This window comes from Caloenas nicobarica, chromosome 9 (assembly GCF_036013445.1).
Source record: "Caloenas nicobarica isolate bCalNic1 chromosome 9, bCalNic1.hap1, whole genome shotgun sequence".
NCBI classification, from domain to species: Eukaryota; Metazoa; Chordata; class Aves; order Columbiformes; family Columbidae; genus Caloenas; species Caloenas nicobarica.
Genome location: NC_088253.1, coordinates 23,594,676 through 23,615,635, shown reverse-complemented (window position 1 = coordinate 23,615,635; position 20,960 = coordinate 23,594,676). Strand labels below are relative to the sequence as shown.

Genomic DNA, 20,960 nt, shown 5'->3' with positions numbered 1-20,960 from the left:
CGCAGCTTAAGTACTAAGCTTCCTCATGACCGTCCTTCCTCTGTACAGTCTGGGAAAAGTTTCGGGCCCAAAATGTAATCTCCCATTTTTAGCCTAGCTAGAATTCGCCGTTTTACAGTCGGTCAGCATTGTGCCTTAGTTCCAAATTGGTATTTATTCCCTCTGAAGCAAGAGTGCATTCCAGGAGGTAACAGCCCTGCGCTGTGTAATAACAGAAGAGCAAAGCAGGTAACTTATTGCTTGAGGATACATATATGAAATACAGCAATCATTAGCACAAAATACCTTGTCATTTGGACTGCCCAATTTACTTTAATTTACCTAAATTCTCCTAGAATGAACTCTGTTACTTCTCCACAAGCTCTTTTTTACAGTCGGAACTTTGCCAGCACTGTTCATGTTGGCCAGAGCGCCACAGCCCTCAGCAAAACAAGGGAAGAAATGAGAACTCTTACCAGCAGCAACTACAGCGGGAGGCGGCGAACCGGCCTCGCCACCGCTCGTCTGGCTCATGGATGCTACAGAAGTTTCTCTGGAAGGTGGTAACTGCAGCTCCTTCGGGAGAAGGTCATAGACAGATTCTGTCGAACAGAGGGAAGACAAAAAGGATATAATCAACAATTTATGCGTGTTCTGTAAGAGAAAAGAAATAATGTTTTTGCCTAGAAGATATGAACCATAATGCAACCTTTGCAGGACCTTCTGAAAAAGCTACACTAAGTACTTGGCGATCTTAACATCATGGAATAAAGTTATTTCAGAAAACAAGCAAAGCACAAAAACATTAAGATATATATTCTTGAGACTGAAACAAAAGTATACAAACTTGTTCAAACAAAGAAATAATTTATGAACTTCCATGGAAACTGCACTCATTTGGAATGAAGGGGCTGTCAGCAGGTACGGCGGATCACGTGAGAACTAAAGACAAACCTGTTCGCTGAATTCCAACTGTGCCACTGACTTCCAAAGAAAAAGAGACTAATTTAGTACCATCATCCGCGCAATATTGTACAGTCTTCCCCAAAGTGTCAATTCTTGTTATGTAAAATCCCTTATCTCCATTTCTCTGCAACTTCTTTTCTCCTGAAGCTCTTCTGTAAGCTCGTGCAGATGCCCCCAAGCCAGCAGGCTCCGCTCGCAGCATGGCCAGCGCCAGCCCGGTTTGCAGGGAAAGCTCTTGGCTACAGCTGTGGCAGAGCTGGGCAGCGGCACCACCTCTGCCAAACGGTTCTGCGACTTCCCTGCCGCGAAGCTGCGCTGGCCAGCACAGCTCGACACACGGAGCAGCCACAGCCTCGCGTTCCACCGGCTGCTCCATCCCGGCTGGGGGTTCACCCAAGTCGCTGCCGGCGCTCGGGTGGCGACGGCAGAGCCCTGTTAGCAAGAGACTGAGAACGTACCCCCAGTTACTCCAAGGTAACACCAGCACGCAGCGCTGAACACAGCCCTTCATGGGGACGCACCAAACCCACAGCATTTCCAACACCCCGTGCAGAGATGTACATAACTGGGATAAACAGCTCTAAACCGCATCTACAGTTCTACAGCACAAAACTTGATGAAATCCCTTTATAAGTATTATTTAGGTCCCTGAGACAGACATGGAAAACTCAATGTGCAATTTTAAAGTTCTTTTTTCCCCTATGAAGCAATAATTATATTCAATTGATCCTGAAGTAAAATATATTTGCGCAGCAATTCTTCTGTAAAAATTAGAAACCCCCCAAGTTGTTAACTAAAAAGCTTTATCTGCATTAGACCCTGTCATAAATGCATCCTACTCAAGACAAATGCACAGGTACATACACACCCAGCAACACATAACTGTATTAAAAATCTAACACATACCAAGTGCTGGCTATGCCACAGACCAGCACAGGTACTGCACTGGGTAAGAGTGCAAATACTCCTGCCACAAATTGGCATAAAAGGAGCCTGAGAAAGGTTTCATGCTGTTTACAGGATTCTACTTGTCTGTTACGCAGAAAATCAAAGGCAGCACGGAGAGCGGCTGCGAGCTGGCGGGAGGCGGAACCCAAGCGAGCTCTGCTGCCCGGCCACCGGCTGCCCATCCCATGCAAGATTTTCTTTTCTTTCAGTTACACCCGCTTTTCAGAGTTACGCTAACTTTTCAGTACTGTGACAAACAGAACTTTCTTTTAATTTAAGCAGATAATCAAAATATTGGCAACCAGAGGCTCCCATCCAAATGCCAAGCAGAAATTCTCTGCTGAGGTTTTCTATAAGGGTTACCTGTAATGGTGAGACAACATACAAGTAAAATATTTCAAGACAGTTCAAGTTAACTAACCATAAATTCATAGCTTTATTCTTTGGAACAATCAGGGGAAAAAATGTGCTTGCCAAAGATCTTAAAAGGTACGGAAGGCAAAGGGAACAGGTATACACTTGTTGGTATTTTTGCTCCTGTTATACTCTGAGGAACAGCTGTATTAGCATTTCCCTCCAAGATGAGTTCCCTTTTTAAAATTTAAGTTTTTCCCAGAAATACGACATAAGAAAACCCCAAACAGGAGTAAGGAAAAACATGGGAGCTCTACAGGGTAACACGCGAGGAGGAAAAGAGACCAGAACTACAGGATTAAAACAGCCTGGGGAAGAGCTGGACCTGCTGGAGAGGGGCCAGAGGAGCCACAGAACTGATCGGAGGCTGGAGCAGCTCTGCTGGGAGGACAGGCTGAGAGAGGTGGGGTGTTCGGCTGGAGAAGAGAAGCTCCGGGGAGACCTTATTGCAGCCTTTCCGGACTTAAAAGGGGCCCATAAGAAAGATGGGGACAGACATTTTAGCAGGGCCTGTTATGATAGGACAAGGGGTGATGGTTTTAAACTAAAGGAGGGTGATTCAGGCTGGACATGAGGAAGAAATTGTTGCCCCTGAGGGTGGTGAGAGCCTGGCCCAGGTTGGCCAGAGAGGTGGTGGATGAACCATCCCTGGAGACATCCCAGGCCAGGCTGGACGGGGCTCTGAGCAACCTGAGCTGGTGCAGATGTCCCTGCTCAGGGCAGGGGGGGCACTGCGGGAGCTGGGAAGGGCCCTGCAACCCAAACCATCTGTGATTCTATGAACGCATGGCAGAAGTTTAAGGTCAAAGCCAAACTTTAAGAAAAAACAAAACAAAACCAAAATCGCCAACTCCTGGCTTTTCTTCAAAAAAGAAGTAGCTTCACAGGCTAAACTAAACCTTTAGTGAACTGGATTACTAGGCGCTATCATTTCAAATCTCTGGAAATTTGAAATAGCCTGGGTACCTTTAAGAGGGCTTGCTGCAACAAACCTGCTCTTCACAAATCAGACTTCAAATGAAACTTTGTGTTTTCACCTAAACACAGGCCAATGTTTATATATGCTGCACTATAAATAACATTAAAGCAAAACCTGACAAATTCCAGAAAGATTAGAGTCGTTGCAAGGAAACTACTTCTTCCCCAGAGGATACAGTTTCCCTCCACATCTGATAGAGTGTTTAAATAGCTAAAGCTCCCTCCCCTATTGATCAGCTCATCCCCATCACCGGGTTTTACATACGTGTGCGCACACACATGCACACTGAGTATATGAAATGTTCTGTTATGATTCTATGTTTATTCATGTGGAAAATATGCACAAAAAAGGCTGTTACGTAACTGCAGTATTACATTTGAAGGCAGAAATAAAAATTCAGTCTCGTTATGCATTTCTACCTAATTAGCAAGAAAAAATATGTAGACAGAATTCCTGTTTTAAGCGTTGAATCAACGAGCCAAGTTTCAGCTGCCTGACAGCATTAAGTGTCTTGTAACGTATTGCTGATTTAAAATCCCCTTGACAAATACACTAGTTGATCTTAAGTTTAGGGCTTTTTTTGCTATAGGTAGCTCCATTTTTATCAAACATCTCGCAGAAACAGATTTTCTTTCTCCATATAGGAACAGAGGAACATGCGTTTCAGGGTCACTGTTAGTATGAAATACAAACAAGATCAACACACAAACAAAACAACCAAACACTGGTGATCAGCCGGGAGCCGCTCACACTCGTTCCACCTCAGCCAGACAAGCCCAGGCTTCCAAACTGCTGAAATCAGGGACACCCGGGGACAGGCAGATTTACAAAAAGTACTCGAAGTGTCAAATTTCTCCAACTGCCCTTTATCCGATTATCCTGCCCCTCTAATCTCTCATCTGAGATCAGCTGCTTCTAACTTTGATCTTCCTGCCAGTTATACTGACAGGTCAGAAAATTATATTTCACGTGGCTATACTGACCAGAGCAGCAAACACGAGGTCGATACCCAACATGGCAAAACTGTAAATCCGGGGAGAAGACTTAGTGTACTGCTTGAAACTGCACAAAACATTCAAAATTGAAATATTCTTGAAAAATAATCGAGTAACGTGGTAGCGGACTTGCTTGTTATGGCAACACGTCAAAAGCAGCGCAGCTGAGCCCAGCAATAACCGTCCCAGTCCCACTGGCCATGGCAGGAGCCCAGCAGCACCCAGGGACTCACCACTTCTCCAGAACCACAGGAGCAGCACCAGACCCTGCAGATCCACACCCGGACACACAACGCTGCTGGAAGGGATGCGCACTGAGGACAAAATGCAACGCGCAACTGAGATCAGTTCACTTGAAATTAAAAGAAGGGCACAAAAGCTATCTGTGAGAGGGCTGCACGCATTACCACCGGTCTGCACAAAAATACTTCCTTGGGTCAACATGTATCTGCATTGGTCCCAGCAGCCGGGGACAGGAGGGACAGAGAGGAGAGGCCTGGCAAAGACTGAGGCAAAATAACTCACAAAAGGTAGGAAACAGCAGGTGAAGCTGATCTGATGATACTACAGTGAAAGTGCAAAAGCCTGGTTGGTTGTGATGCCAAACTGAAATTTCGAAGTGCTCCTTCTCTCCTGTTCTACTCATTTCACCATAGTGCACACAGACTTTTGTAGGAATGTTTTCAGATTTCTACACACAGACTAACCAGGATGGTCAAAGGCAGCTGGGCTTACAGCAAAACCTGAGTACTGCAGCCTTTCCCCACCACCACCACCAGAACATACTACACTTGAACTTTTAAACCATCCTCTTCATCACAGTATCAAAGGACCTTTCAGAAACACACCAGGAACACTGAGTTCCTCCTTACTAACTAGGAAACTGTGGTTCTATTTAGATTCTATTCTTAGGAACAGAGCAGCTAAGCTCATGGAAGCAAAGCGAACCCAGCTTAACACAACTGCTTCCTTTGGGGAGCGCTAAGGCAGCGCTAAGATTCTGTGAGAAGTCACTGCGGCTTTGGACACAGCCCAAAGCCAGCCCCGCTTCTTCCAAAGCACACGCATTCCCACCATGGAGAGGGCTCTCCCTCGTAACCAAAAAGGAGAATTCTCATCTCAGAGTTTCAGATAACCTCCCATGGTCAGAGCACTGGCCACTTCCAAGGAAAAGGTCTCTTTTAATAATACAACTTCAACACTCAAATGGAGATGGGTGCTGCCACTTCAAGTGGACAGAAGACAGGAGGAGGAAAGAGAAATAGTTTCCCCAAAGTAGCTAGTGTTGCACATAATCTGTTTAGCTGTAACACAGTAAATGAAGTACCCACGGCTGCAGTATTCCATCCCACGGAATTACAAGTGGGGGTCCCTCAGCAGCTCCCCTGTGCTCCCCAGCGCAGGCTCTGAGGTCAGGCCAGCCCTGCTGTTCAAACGCGATTGTGGGGTGATGGAGAGAACCAGACACGCTGCCAGCAGCAGAGACGGGGCATTTTCCACTCCAGCCAGCATCTTCTGCCTTTAAGGGTATGTACATCCTGGAAATCCCTCACCACTTCTGTGACCTCATGACCAACAGCAAAGTTAATACTTGTCTTTAAATAAGCTCCCGGCACGGAATGGCTGCCGCTTGATCCCCACTGATACTGCTCTCCTCAACATGTTTTAATACCCGTACAGAGTTGGCTGCTTCTTCCAAAGCCATTTCCTTGCTGTAGCACATGACAGTCACACCAGAGATTACACAAAACCTTGGTGTACTCTTCTAATCAGCTGGCAGCATCCAAGCAGAAATCTCTTCTAATAATGTACTTCTAAGCTGATTAAAAAAACCAAGCAAGCAAACAGGCAAAGAGAGTTGTTTATATGGAACTGAGATTAAGAAACAATTAGAAATACATGAACCTGCAAGTAGCCTCTGCTACACAGGAGGGAGCAGAGAAAAGTGGAGCACACGTGCTCAACAAATCAAAGCAACTCTATAAAGGAAAACACAACGGTGTCCACGCTCCACCACGTACCCAGCTAAGCGTCCAAATTCAGGTTCTGCATGCCCACACACACATGTATGAAGATTCTATGGTGCTGATCAGCTCATGTTAAGACAGAGTTTTGGGTTAAACCTGTATTATCAAGGTTCCAAATGTCAGCTAAGGGCCTGACTGTCACTCCTCATTCCAAAGGTAGCTGCATTTTATTAAAACTATACATGCAACCAAGTACCTTTCAAAAACTTTTGTGGGTAAGAGATGCAAAAACCAAGATCTACTCTACACCTGAAAAATCTAGGGCTCTGAATCTGCCAGACCACCCTGTGGTTTGTTTAACCTGAAGTTCTGTTCTACAAAGAAGTCCAGAGTCTATGATAAATAATATAGTTTAGTAGTTGAGTTTACTGTATGCCAGTGTTTCCAGCACAATAGCTCAGTTCACAAATAGTTTTTAGAGGTGGGGGGGAAACGGGGAGTGTTACATCTGCTCTGAACATTCACCATCTAAGCAAAGTCTTGCTTTCTTGCAAAATGTTAGCGGCACGTGACCCTCATGGATTTTTCTGTACACAAAAGCTGGGGTGTGGGAATATCTCGCAGTGAACTATTCCACCTGTCAGGAAAAACCTGTAAGAGCCAGCCGATGAGCCCTCCGTACAGCCACCAGAGGCAAACAGGTTCTCCTGCAGATCCCAGGAAAAGAATTTATTGCACAAGTTTGGTTATTACTGCACAGAGAACAGAGGATTCATTTCAGAATCCTCAGGACACCCTCAAGTACAACAACCAACGCAGAACCTCCCCGTGACGTGGCGCAGTCACGGCTCTTTGCTGAGGCTGAACTGGGAAAAGTAACATCAGGACCCACTGGAGTAAATTCTGCAGTGAAAATATAGACAGTGTATTGCTTTTTTATCTCTCAATTAGCAAAATGAGACAGTAGTACAGCTACTCTACGAATACACACCTACGCCTCTGTGCAAACGACACAGCCCGTCGGCAGCCAGGGCAGGTTTCAGGAACCGCAGCCCCAGGAGGTGGCACGCTGATAGGGCTGGCGCAGGGACAGAGCGGGGACACGGACCGGAGCCAAGGCAGGATAAGGAGCACTCAGTAAGCAGCTCAACAGAGGAAGCTTTGAGAGTCCCAGAAAGGCAACTGGAAAAAAGACAGAGTGCGCAGTGCATCAAATCGGAACAGAGACAGACTGAGACAGGCCAGACCAGTCTTTGACCACTACAACACTTTCTACTCCAGTGAGGCGGGGGCGGGTCAACTGGGGTTTGGGGCTTGTTTGTTTGAGGTCTTATTTGTTTGTTGGTTTGGTTCCCCCCTCCTCTTCCTTTTGTTTATTTGTTTGGCTTTTTTGAGTAGTCCATAGGGGACCTACACTCCCACCTGCAGAAGTGAGAACCACCCGTAACTGCAGACAACAGCAGCTCTACTTAAGGTACAGCAGAGATTTTACATGGTCAAGTTACAAAAAAAAGACTGGCAAGAAGGAAGGAATAGGCAACAAAGGTAAATCAGCTTCTGTTCTGTATCTGTTAAAAGAGGACTTATATTACAGACTATCGCAGTTTCTGTATTTCCTACCATCTTTGCAACTTCAGTAGACTTGACACAGGCTTGCTCAGCAGCGCAGTGAGGGGCACAGCCCTGCAGACGGGTTCAGGGTACGAACAGGGCAAGAAGGGAAGACCCCACTTGAGCACACATAAGAACAGATAAACTGCAGCGACTGTTCCAAGAATGAAAGGTACCTGTTGCATAACTGCACGGCAAAAGCCAAAGAGCAAGAAAAAGCCTTTACTTGGCGCAGCTGAGCAAAAGGACACAATATAGTACTTAATAGCCTTGATGCAGATTTATAAAGTTGTCAGTCTGATTACTCCTGCTTTTTTTTGCAAATGCAGAAACTGAACAGTAGGAAGAACGTAACTCAGAGTGCTCCCCAGCTGGCACCAGGACTCAACTGAGCATCCCTTACCCAGAGCTCAATCCACCAGGTAACACGTGCTAAAACAATGCTTTTATTTCATGTCTTCAAGCACATGTCAGAATAACGTGACTAAACACAGGACTCAAACTGTCAGCGTAACCTGAAATTCCTTCTGTTCCCATGTGCATTAACTATTCTGAGGAAGCTCCTGTGCACAACCTGCAAAACTATTCTTCAGACAGCTCAAGTGCAGGAATGTCGGCAAGACTCGCGGTGTGTTCCCAGACATTGTGCTGGTGCTTCCAGCCCAGCAGCACCTCTGAGGAGCAGCAGAGGAACCTCCAGAGCGCTGGTCCCCGCTCCCCAGCCACGCTGTGTTCAGGGTCTGCACACGGCAAAGAGGACAGGACTGCGAGCGAGTCCCCCCACCAGTGCTCCTGTTATTGTCAGCACTGGCACAACTATATTGCTGCTACAGCAACAGTGGCAGGTTTTCAAAGAAACTGCAGTGTATACAAGGATGTTTTACACAGCCAAACAGAAAATCTTCCTTCCAGTTCCCTCTGGCTTCAGACAAAAGCAGCAAACCCTAAATCAACACCATTCAGGAGCACACAGGGAAAGGCAGATGCCGCAGTTCTGCCTGCACTAGAAAACTTTCTGATTAAAAGCCGATGTTTGTGCAGCTCTGCTCTGAAGAATCAGCAGAGGATCGGAGCCCTTGGTGGTGATGATGCTGCACTGGACACTGTCACAGCCAAATCTTGCCTGCAAATGTCCTACCCCAACGCTGAGATGCACGTTACAGTATGTTAGTGAAAGGGAGAGAAGAGTTTGCTGACAGACAGACACTTCTGTCTTAAAGAAATATGGTCAGGAATATATTATGAACCAAAGTCATTAAAATTTTATCACACCTGTAATACCATTATTGCTTGTACTTAGTGAAAGCTAAAAGTTGTTTCTTGCATTATTTGAAGCACTAGTATTAGTACCACAAATGCTAGTACTGAAAAGGTAATTTCACAAGCAATTCGTAACTGATCAGATACTACAGTATTCCACTAACCTTCAGAAAAGCCGTTAATCTCAATATTCAGGATTCTGCACAGCAGGGTAGGGTTGAGAAATTAATCCTTTTAAAGTTGAATTTCAACAACTGACAAAGGCATGTGTTAGCTGAACTCCATCTATGGCGTTCATCCAAATATCAAATAAAGCTTTCCTGGCTGTGGTTCAGCCAGCCCCATTCACAGCTCTAAGAGTACGTTTATAAATGTAGACGGACAGTATAAATCCTGTGTCTTGTTTGCATCCAACTTTACACATCTCCAAACGAGAGAACAACATCGTTTAGTATTTGTCACTTCAAGAAATGGACCAGTAAGAGTCTAAGCCATGCAGTTGTGAACTCCAAACAAACCCCCAAGAACTCAAGAGATACTACTAAAATACTACAGTGGGCAGGGCAGAGCGAGTAAGGGCTGACAGATCTGCCCATACATGAACAGACCAGGGTACCGCTCTGCTAAACTGGTAAACCCTTCGGCAGCATATTTGAAAGGCTTTACTACACAAGTGGTATTTAGAGATGCACATAACCCAAAATGGGAGGAAAAAAACAAATTAAAAACAAACAAACAAAAAACCTGTTCAAAATAGGTGAAGAATTAAAAAGGAAATAAATCTAATGTGGCCATGTTTTAATCTTCCAGCAGGCAGGAAACCGAGCCAAGCTTATGTCTGGAAAGAATCCAAATACAATAGGTATAAAAAGTCAATTACGGAATTTAAACAAGCTCATTTTGCCATAACACTGTTATATACAGTTGTTACAACAGTGGCATTTATTTATTTGTGATTCCATACTAAACTGAATTTTAAGGATAGTTGGTTTTCTCCCCATCTTCACACTCTGTCACTACAAAGACTTCTGTTCTCAAACACTCAAAGAAACCCAAATACAGCATGACCAAAGAATATTAATAATAGCTATTTATTAACCACTTTAAAACATCGCTATTGTTCCAAAATCAAAGTTCAGCAGAAGCACAGAGGTGATCGGGTGCTCCAGCCAGTTCTGCTCGTTCCATGGGGGCACCACGCCGCCCGCATTCAGAGACACCAAAGCCCACCTGACCTGTTACTATTGCCTCAGAACAACGTTTCTCAGCCTTTTCAGGTTTGTAAAGTTTTTTCCAATGATCTCACATTTCCAATGATCTCCATCTCTCACATTTACTGTAGAACAACCAATCCAATACCAGCAACAACAAATGTAACGCACCTTTTTCTTTTGAGGCTATACCACAATATCTGACCTTGAAGAATAAAAGCGTGCAGGTATTCAGACCGACTTGCAATACATTTCAACCTCGCAGATTCAGTATTTTATTATAGACCTGGGTGCAGAGGCTCCGCTCACGAGACTTGACATGTCCCAGCAACTCCCAGCATGATGTCTTGTGTCTTGAGCCCACAAACCATCTTCACACCTCCCTCAGCTCAGTCCACTCAGATACTGACATTGAAAGGTATTTCCTTTAGTCATCCCCAAAACTGAGAAATATTTATGCTACGGCTGCAGCTCAGGCTCCACATCCCAGCCCCTGGTTCTTCCCAACGCACGCAGCGAGAGATGCGGCTGCTGCGGTACCTGCTCAGCGCCGGGCACACCTCTGGGACACACACCGCACCTGGAAGGGATTCTGCAAGGAATAAAGATGCAAGTTGTCTGTAAAAACACAGTTTGAAACTCTAAAGCAAGTTCTTCTCCAAGTATGTTTGCACATGACTCTTGGGAGACAAGTGGGAACCTAAGCCAAGCATCTAACAGCAAAACGGGGATCAGAGATGAGATCCCTTTCTGTACTACACAGCTACACCTCCAACGGAACCAGAGGGACAACAGCAGCGGAAGAATCAGTGGTGTAACTGCTCGGGAGCTGAGAGTTATATAAAACTTGAGGATGGTTGTAAAAAAATCAAATTAAATATTGATTAGCCTGTATCTTTTCTCTGATAGGAGCAAACTATATAGAAATGTTTACAGGAACCAATAAGTTTAGAGAGTATTTCTATTACGATATCTTCCAAATTCTCACAATCAGCTACAGACTAACTCCCCAGCCCACAGGCTTCCCTGAACAGACATATCCTCTATAAATCTAACAGCTGCTGAAACCATTTATCCTTTTACCACCTAAAACATCCCTCAATTGTTTCCACAATCAAATGGTGTACAGACCAAATCTGGACGGACACAGTGTGCCTGTCAAAAGCTTCTGGGGATTCCAACATCCCTCGTCCAGGACTATCCCCCACACATGAGCAGCTTCTCAAAAGTCATATGCTGGCAGACTCAAAGACCTCTTCAGCTTGATTAATTTGTCTTTCCTTATGGGACCTCTAAGCGGGAAAAAAAAGTTGTACTCTGAGTTTCTTCAACAGATAACCGGTATCCCACTACAGAGATCGTTTGTTTCAAACACCCAGAGTACTTCAGTTACCTTTATGTCTAAAAAGTGAATTCAGTAAAAATAAAGCCTTTAAATTCCTTGGCTCAGGTGCAGACAGGCAGTAATGTTCCCAAATTAATTCTTCTGCTATTGTATTAATGTATTGAAATACCTGCATGGCAAGGAGTACTTAAATTTACTCTAAACAATACAATCCCTTCCTTGCTACCACACCTCCAAAAGCACCTTTTTTACTTAAGTGGCAGCAAGGAACTGAATTCCTGGAGCTTAAACTGAATCCTTTCAGGCCACAAAATAAGAAACCAAATGATTTCCCCATCTGATTAAAGAGCAACCCCATTCAAGGTGCAGTTCAAGTTTCAGGGTGAGGCAGATAGCCCTTTCTAGAATTCAGATGTCCTAGAAGAAAAACAAAATAAGATTTACTCCCAAATGAAATCTGCACACAGGCTAAGGACGGGCACTGATCACACTCACAGATATATACTTACAGACAAGAGATGATGGAAGTTCTTTATTACTAACAAATGCAGGGAAGAGTTTAAGACTGTGTGCCTGAGCACAGAACTCCAGGAATGCCCACAAAGTGGTTTTCAAAGAACACACTTGATAAACAAGTGTGATCCCCTTTCTGAAAGGGGCAATGTGGCAGTCACATCTCCCCACAGGTTCTGAACCTGGTAGATATCCTCAGCAAAACTGATAGCAGAATACAAAAATCTCAGGCTACATTTCCTACAGAATTCAGGAAAATAAACAGCTATATTCAAAAGGAAAAATCTGACTTAGTGCCCCAATAAGAAAATGACTGCAACGTAACACTAGACGCGAGAATTTCTGATGTGAAAACCCGCAAACATGGCGACAATTGTAAAAGCTGTTCAGAACCCACCAACTGACAGGCACGTAGGGCCACAAAGATGAGGGGCCTGGAGCATCTTCTACGCAGGGAGGGGCTGAGAGGGCTGGGGCTGTTCAGCTTGGAGAGGAGGGAGCTCAGGAGATGAGGGAACAAGAAGCTTTTCTCAGCGATGCTGAAGGACAGGACAAGAGGCAATGAGCACAAATTAAAACACTTTAAATTCCATCTTAATTATCTTACCCACGAAGGGAGCCAAACGCTGGTACAGGCTGGTCAGGCAGGTTGCGGAGTCTCCACCCGTGGGGACGGGCAGGACCCACCTGGCCGTGGTCCCAGGCCAGCGGGTCTAGCTGGCACGGCTTGGCCAGGCTTGGCTTAGATGATCTCCAGAGGGCCCTGCCAAGCACAGCGAGTGTGTGACGGGCCCTGGCACTGCCTCCCAAAACACTCCCCTGCTCCTCTCCCACCGCCCGCTCGGCCGGGACATCCCGCGGTGCTCGGAAGTTTAACCTGAATAAGACTCCTGGGGTCTATTTACTTACGAGATATAACCAAGACTATTAGAAACTGTAATTCTAAGTTCCTCAGTACATCTGCTTTAATAGGAATACATATTCGAAGCTAAGCCACTTTTTTTTCCCCCCTAAGATACAAAAACATACTCAAATATTTTAAACTAGAAAACCTCTTCAGTCCTAATACTGAACTGAAGAGAGAGTGAACTTAAAATGGAAGACAAGAAATATTTCTTCACAGAGTATACAACTGGACTGTGGAATTCCTCGCTGAATGCAAAAAACTAATCAAGAGTCAAAAAAGAACTGAATAAGATCCTAGGTACTCCTGTTATACCCCAAATAGTTAAGCATATCCACGTGTACATACAAAGGAACCTGACTGCAAAGGTACAGTCCTGAATTGGGAAACACGTCGTTAGTGGGACTCGTGTTACTCAAACATACCATGTGCAGTGCTGCTCGGCGCAAGCTCTGCCACGGGACGGAGCCACCGCAGCCACCACCGCTCCCCGAGGACACGCGCCGAGGGAGCGGAACGTCGTTTAACGGGGGAGATGGTCCCAGCTCACATCCCCCTGCCTCGCTTTGCAAAGCGGCTTGTGTGGCCACTACCAGTTAGAGCCACATTAGCAGGTCCTGTTCCCCTGTGCACAGGAATCAGAAACTGTCACAGTTAATAGAAGCTACTGAACTCTGTAGTTCATTATTTTCCAATCACCCCGTAGCGCTACTATCAAAACTCACAGATTCTTCTGCTGAGTGAATCCACACCAAAAACAAAAAAACCAAACCACCAACCACCACCACCACTAAAACAGGCCTCTAGACAATGAGGGACTGAAACAACTGGCTTGTAATGTCAGTTTTTTCTGAACAGGACTGGAACTCCAACATTTGAAAACTTTATTACTGTCTCTAAACCTCTTTCCTATATGTGTCACCTTGTCAGGGCATTAATGGGACGTGTGATCCATCTTCCCTTTGTCTGCCCGACAGCCTGAACTTCAACGCAACTCAAATCTGCTTTCGGTACCAACATTTTGCATTACTTGGGCATATTGCATTAGTTTGATAAGCTTTGCGACCCAAAATTCTTTCTAATAATTTACAAAGCAACTGTCGAACCTTTCCAACTGCTGGAAGGACAAGTAATCAAGGGAACTGGAGAATGATTCTTCAGAGTGTATTTACATAAATTGTGAAAACATTCCTCTTGGTCTGGCACGGTGATAATTCACCACACAGACCACTCCGAACTGCACAAGTCAATAACCTAACGTCACTGATGCTGAGCATTTGCATTTCAACCCCTGCTAAAGCGCCTCATGCTTTTGGAAACTGCGGTTACTTAAGATTTTACTATGTGCCTATTAGAATCTGCTATTACAACACAGTGCAAAGTTAGATCTGAGAGTTCATGTCAGCCAGCCCCCAAAATAATTGCCGTACTTGCTGACGAGAAAGCCAAAACTTGTCTGAATATTCAACCTCATTTGCTCTTTACATAAACATAAAGAAGATAACAACCGTGATAAACTGCAGAGACCTGACCACATCCCCTCCTTCACCTGCACTTTGGCCACTCATCAATTCCTCCGGGGATTTACCAGCACGTCTAAACTCCAAGATGAGTTCAGGTCATTGCCTTTTTGTACAAAAAAAGAGCATTCCTTCTTCCTTTTCTCCAGCTCAAGTACATTTCCACACAAAACTAAGTAATCTGTGTATTGGTGCAAAAATCAGATCAAAGCTCCAGGCCGATAATCATTTTTAGTCAAGAGACCCTGAAGGGAGTCGCTGCAACACTGGCTGTGCTCACACTGAGATCTCACTAAATTGAGTCAAATTCAAGCCTCTCATCTCAATGTTCAAATCCTTCCATGGGATGAGAGAATTGAGCAATATATGGAGATTCTCTTAATAGAAAAAAAAATCTACAACTTTTGTAGAAGGATTTAAAAAAACACCACATAAAATTGACTCTGAGAAAAATCCAACTAGTCTTAGAACTAAAGAAAAAGCTTACTTAATTCCTCTTAATTTCCCCTACTCCTTGATCCACACCCCACATTTACAGCAGCCGCAAACAGGCAGCAGAGCAGCAGAGGCAGGAACAGTCTCGCCTTCCTCCATCCCTGGGGCGCGGGGTGTCCCCCGCTGTCCCCAGCTCCAGCCCTGGGTCCCCAGCTCCAGCCCAGGCAGCACGTCTGGCTTTCCCAGGCCCAGCACAGCGGCACCGGCCCAGCGAACACAGCAGAAAGCACGTCCAGAGGAGGGTTTCTTTCCCCGCAGAGCCAGGTGAGCAGTTCTGCCTCATCTGCTGCCTCCATTTAATCCCAATCCTCAACACTCCCTTCTTGTCTTGACACTACCCATGCAGCTGCGCACTAAACCAGACCGGGGAGCAGAACAATGTTAGAAAATCTTATCAGAAGTACAACAGACTCATTCTAGATTGGTTTCCAAATCCCGTTTATCTTGCAGCCACAAAAAACAATTGTGCTGGCACAATTCAGAGAACAGTCCACGGGTGAGAACAGTCGGCAGGGAAAAGGGTCTGTTTGAACAGCTCTGGCCCTGCAATATTCAAATTACAGCGTGGAAAGCTGTGAATTCAGAATCCTACCCCCAGCACCACACAGAATCATCCTGCAGCAACATATTCTATAGTTTTGTTTGTAAAGCCAATAAACAAGTAAGATTCAAAGCAGAAAAGGACATTTACAAGGCTGGCACAGAATTTAGGAAACTTCGGTAGACTCGTCCCATTTGCCTTCAGTCAGACATGCCAGGACAGCGGTGGGTGCAGCCCCCCCGGAGCGCCCAGCGCCTCCTGTCCAGCACGGCACCTCCTGCAGCTACAAAAGGGAGCCAAGTATTATTTCTGATCCTAAAAACTGCTAGTACTAGTTCTAAAGTTCTAAACAAAATGCAGGCTCTTCCTATTTTTACAAAGCATCTGTTCCATCCCTCTTTGATAACTCAGTCACTGTCTCATAGAGTTATCCTTTGGATCATGGGAAGAAAAAAATTCTCATGGGGGAAAAAAAAAAAAAATCACCAAAAACCACGTGTTGTATCAACAGTTTGCAGTTGAACACAAGTAGATTACCGTCAGTTAACATTTAAGCATGGATGAAAACAGTGTTTTGACTATATGACATTTTTAGGGCAAAAGAACTATTTAAGAGTCTACTAACATTTTTCTAGTACCTTCCAAGTTCCAGAAAGACTCTCAGTTTTACAGTTACTCAGCTATGTAAAGCAAAATCAGAGATGGGGAAGGAATATATGAATAAAAAGTTTTCATCATGCTTTTTGCCATCCAAAAATGCAACTTTACTAGTGTACATACATTACTTCTTAATTGTTAAAAATGAATCTATCAGCTAAATTAACCACACATTTAATCAGCTCAGATTTAGTACCTGACATTTGATAAACTGTTTTAATTACAGGTTTTCACCTCTGCCTGTTTACGAGGAAGAGCCAACTTTGCTATATTTGAATGTTCCATATGATATTCCACCGCAGAACAACTAGCCTCAAGGTTTTAGGTTTTATGCTCCAGTGATTTTTCTACTACATGACTAATTTGTATGCACATTTGGGTTGTTTTATTTCAAAAAGGACAGCATGTTACGTAAAGATGGGAATTAAAACTATTACATTCTAAACATCTTCAGCATTCAAAAAGGCAAACTTTTTTATATCTCTATTAGCTTCTTACTAGGACATACTATCCTTCTGCCATGGTTACAAAGCATATACGTTTTCAAAATATTGATTATACATAAAACGATGGGGCATAGTTCTTAGCCCAAGCCCATTCCCCAGGAGCTGTGGGGATGAGCTCCACAGCAACCGGCCTTGGACTCAACGTTTTGCATTTCTGTTCTTTTTAAGAGCTCTAACCAGTCGTATTGCACAGCCCTGCCGCTTGCCTACAGTTTCACTACCATTTCAAGGCAATTTAAGCTGGCGCTGCTGCTGAACAGTCCCACGTTCCCACACGGCCCTGCCTCGAGTCAGCACCAGCCGCTCGCAGGATCCTCACCTGTTACAAACCAACACTTCTCCTCCCCTCTTCCTTTTGGTTGCTGGGGTGGCAGCTGGGAAGGAATAAGGGAACAGCTGAGTTGATTTTAACGCGATCCCCAACCCGGTTCGCAGCGTGGCCACAGAAGGTCTGGCAAGAACAGAGAAATGAGGAAAAGACGGGGGACGAGGCTGCTTGAACTGGGCAAGTGGGAATTCCTGTTGCTTGGAACTGCTCAGGAGATCACATCTACAGGAGTACAAACTGGAAGTACTTAGATACCCAAAGAAAAATATTCTCTTTCCCCAGGTATGCATAAATGGAAAGAAATAACTCAAATGACTTATCAGATCAAGTTTTAAATGAACGACTCTCTCTTTGTCCATCTTGCCGTTTCACCTTAGGTCTGCATGCCTTCAGAAGTTTTGCTGAATGTTTTTACAGGAATATGAACAAAAACCTTAACCAAAATGGCCAAGCAAGCCAAAACTTTAGCACATAACTCCATCTGTCCAGGGAATGGGACAAACTATGCCATAAAAAATAGCACCAGCATAAGCTACATCTCAACTCACTGGGTTTTCAAGTAAACTCACTTTTAAGAGCAGGCAAGTACATTTTAATCAGTACACTACTAATCTTCTACTTTCAGTAAACTAAAGTTTGTATGTTAGAAAACCACCCCAATCTTCCAGCTTCTCTTACTCTCGTACTCTTTATATTTCCAAAACCCCGCAGTGATCACCATCGACAAACCTCCACAAGCCGATCACTAACCCACGGCTGCCCCGGCGTGCATGGGAACACGATGCGCAGGAGACGTTCCTGGCCCCGGTTCGACCTGCGGGCTGGATCCCGACCCGTGGGCAGGTCGCTCCAGAAAGGAAAGCACTTAGGAGAAACTACAGCTCCTAACACACCCTCATCACAAATGCATATTTGTGGCTTTCTCACTGTGTTCAGACCTTTCCCTTTATCTCATCACTTGTATTCATACTCACAGCATCTCTCCACAGGATAAATTTATCCATATCTATCTAGGGAAAAAAAAAAAAAAAAAGAGAAAAAAAGGCACACGCCAAAGTATATTCTGATTAATCAGATAAGCACTAGTATCTTTTCCTACATCCAGCTAAAAATTGTACCAATACCAACACACCTCACAGCAAACAGGATCACTTCATTATTCTGGAAAAGTATATTCATTTGTTCTCAATTTTAATTTAATTTTCCATTTCAACTTAACATCTCCTTGATCTTTCATTATGACAAAACAGGAAAAGCAAACCTTGCTTTAACCTCTTTATAACCATTCACTGCTTTATACACCTCTATCGTATGCCATTTGTTTGGATCAAGCAGCTCATTATGGCCACTACTGAGCATCAAACATCCTTCTCTGGATCTTTTCTAGCCCTGAACCCACATCAACGCCACCAGAAGAAAAAGTACACTCTCGATTAATCAGTCCGAGATAATTTTCCCACCCTAAACAGACACTCAACCATTCCATTAAATATAAAAAATTCTCAGTAAGGTGGGTGAGTTCACAAGTTCTGCGTAATTAAGCACGAGTCCTTGAAGAAATTTTGCAACTTACATGCAACCTCTTTATTTTAAATGTTTTACAAATTACTTTAACAGTGCACGCTACTCAGCTTTCCAGTACGCTAAAGGATAATTTTGCTGGGGTTTTATCACCTGTATTTTTTAATTAGAACTGCCCTGTTTCAAAATACTCTTTCCCTTCTGTTGCCCTCACTAGGACTGAAACCAAATGGAGCACACAGTGTTAGAGAACAGGAGAGCCGTAAACCCCTGGAACAGCTTTTAAACAAACTGCAAACTCTTATGCACTGGTGATAACTTTAAGATCCCCAAACAGTGAGCCAATGACTCTGGGCAGTTTGAGGGCTTTAAAGATGTGCTTTGACTCGTTGAAGTTTTTTTATTTGTTTTAGCTTTGGCACTAACGACACCCAACTCAAGAGTTAGTGAACATATTACAATTAGTTCCAAAAATTCTAAAAAAGTTTATTCTTTCCTGTAACAACATTAAACTCTTTTTAGCTCCCTTCCTTCAGAGTAATAGAAGGCTTTACGTTGCTGTTGTCATATATCCCCAAAGTTGCTCCCCACCCCGTTGCACCGTGGGCAGGTATGCTCAATGAGCTACTACGAGGGACTTGCAAGCCTTTTAAATATGAGAAAACGAGTTAAGAACTTGTGTAGCATGTAACATTTGTCCTACCATACATCACCTCATTACCATGCGCTTGTCAAAACTAAAACTCAGATACCACGAAGATAGGTGTTCCATTCGTTTACAACTCTCGGTTTCCCCCAAGGATGCCGTTTTACCCCCAGACCCCCATGGATGGAGTTAACGCCCCGAGACGGCCTGAACTGCCAGGTACCGTAACCCGTGCTGGACACCGGCCCTCCGCTTCTCGGGTTCTTTACCCGTTTCTAACCCAAATCAGACCGTCCACGTTCTCTCCGAGGCCGCTTGTTCCACTGAAACCCTTTTCCGACAAACTTAAGCAGCAGCTTCGGGGCAATCCCGACCCGGCCGTGCTCGCCGCGCCCGCTACTTCGCGCTCCCAAGTCCAGGCCGGAGCGCCCGCGCCCCCCGGGCTGCGCCGGCCCCAGCGGGCTCGGCCGCATCCCCGCGGATGCGCCCGGAGCGGCGCGGCGAGCGGGGCCGCGGCCGCACTGCCGGCAGCGGCAGGGCAGGAGCGGGGCAGGAGCCCGCGGGGCCGGGCAGCCCCCCGCCGCGGAGCCGCTCCCGCGGGGGCCGCCGCCGGGCCCTGAACGCAGGAACCTGTCGGGACACATTCTTGAGGCCGCGGCGGCCGGGCCAGGAATGCGGCCGGGGGAGCCGCCGGGCTCGGCCCCAGCGCGGCCGCGGGGCCCCTCGCGGCGGGGCGGCCCCGAGCATCCCGGCGGGGGAGGGGGGGCCCTCGGGCCGCGCGAAGCTCCCGCCGGCGCCGGGAGGAGCGGGGCGGGGGGGGCGGCCCGGGGCGCGGGCCCCGGCGGCAGGGCCGGCCCTCAGCGACGGTTAACGGCGCGGGCCCAGCGGCCCCCGCGGCCCCGCCTCCCCGGCCCGGTGCCACACTCACCCTTGGAGTAGAGGGACTTGGGGGACTCGAGGTCGAGGTCGGCGCTGAGCAGAGAGATGAAGTCCGAGGGCATCGCAGCTCCGCGGCCCAGCAGGGGCGAGGGGGGCGGCGGGAGGAGGGGGCCGGGCCGGGAGGGGGGCGCTGAGGCCCCGGGGTGCGGAGGGGAGACACCGGCAGGCGAGAGCGCGGCGCTCCGCACGTCGGGGCCGCGAATCGGGCCGGGTCGGGCCAGGCCGGGGGCTCCACTCGCCGCAGGCACCGGGCACCGCCACCCGCCGCCGCTGACAGGCACCGGCTGCTGCCAACACAACGCGCCCGGCCGCCCCCTCCGGCCCCGCTCTGCGCCTGCGCGGCCGCGGGGAGAGGGCGCGCACAAGGAGCCTCCGCGCGGCCCGCCCGCGCATACGCCCGGCGGGCGGGGAGACACGCCGACAGAACAGCGCCCGTGCCGGGCCCTGCGCGCCTGCGCGGAGCCGCCCGCCGTCGCGCGCCCCCCGCCGCCGCCAGCAGGGCCGCAGTGCGCATGCGGGAGGGGGCGCGGCGGAGGGCGGGGAGCCGCCGGCCGGAAGAGCCGCCGCGGTGGCGGGGCGCGCGGAAGCGTCTAGAAGCGCGGGGGGAGCGCGGCCGCGGCCGGAGCAGCGCCGGGGCCCGGGGGCCGCGGTTCGGTCCCGGCCGCTGTGCGCGGGGCGGCCCTGAGGGGAAGCGCTTTGCCGGCAGCGTTGTGCG

The 20,960-nt window shown here is 46.8% G+C and overlaps 1 protein-coding gene across 7 annotated transcripts in view; it reads right to left on the bottom strand.

The window, feature by feature from the left end:
• Positions 1-20,537, bottom strand: part of NFAT5 (nuclear factor of activated T cells 5) — a 58,583-nt gene extending 38,046 nt beyond the window's left edge. For 2 of the 7 annotated variants that reach the window (XM_065640619.1, XM_065640620.1), the window contains exons 1-2: positions 20,235-20,537; positions 456-581 (exon numbers count right to left, since the gene is read on the bottom strand). In XM_065640619.1, the coding sequence (XP_065496691.1) occupies positions 456-581; positions 20,235-20,307 (199 nt within the window). In that variant the 5' untranslated portion in view covers positions 20,308-20,537. Of the gene's footprint in view, positions 1-455; positions 582-20,234 lie in introns of those variants that run through there. The other 5 variants (XM_065640621.1, XM_065640623.1, XM_065640622.1 and 2 more) reach the window with 3 other exon arrangements.
• Between the last annotated feature and the right edge of the window lie 423 nt (positions 20,538-20,960).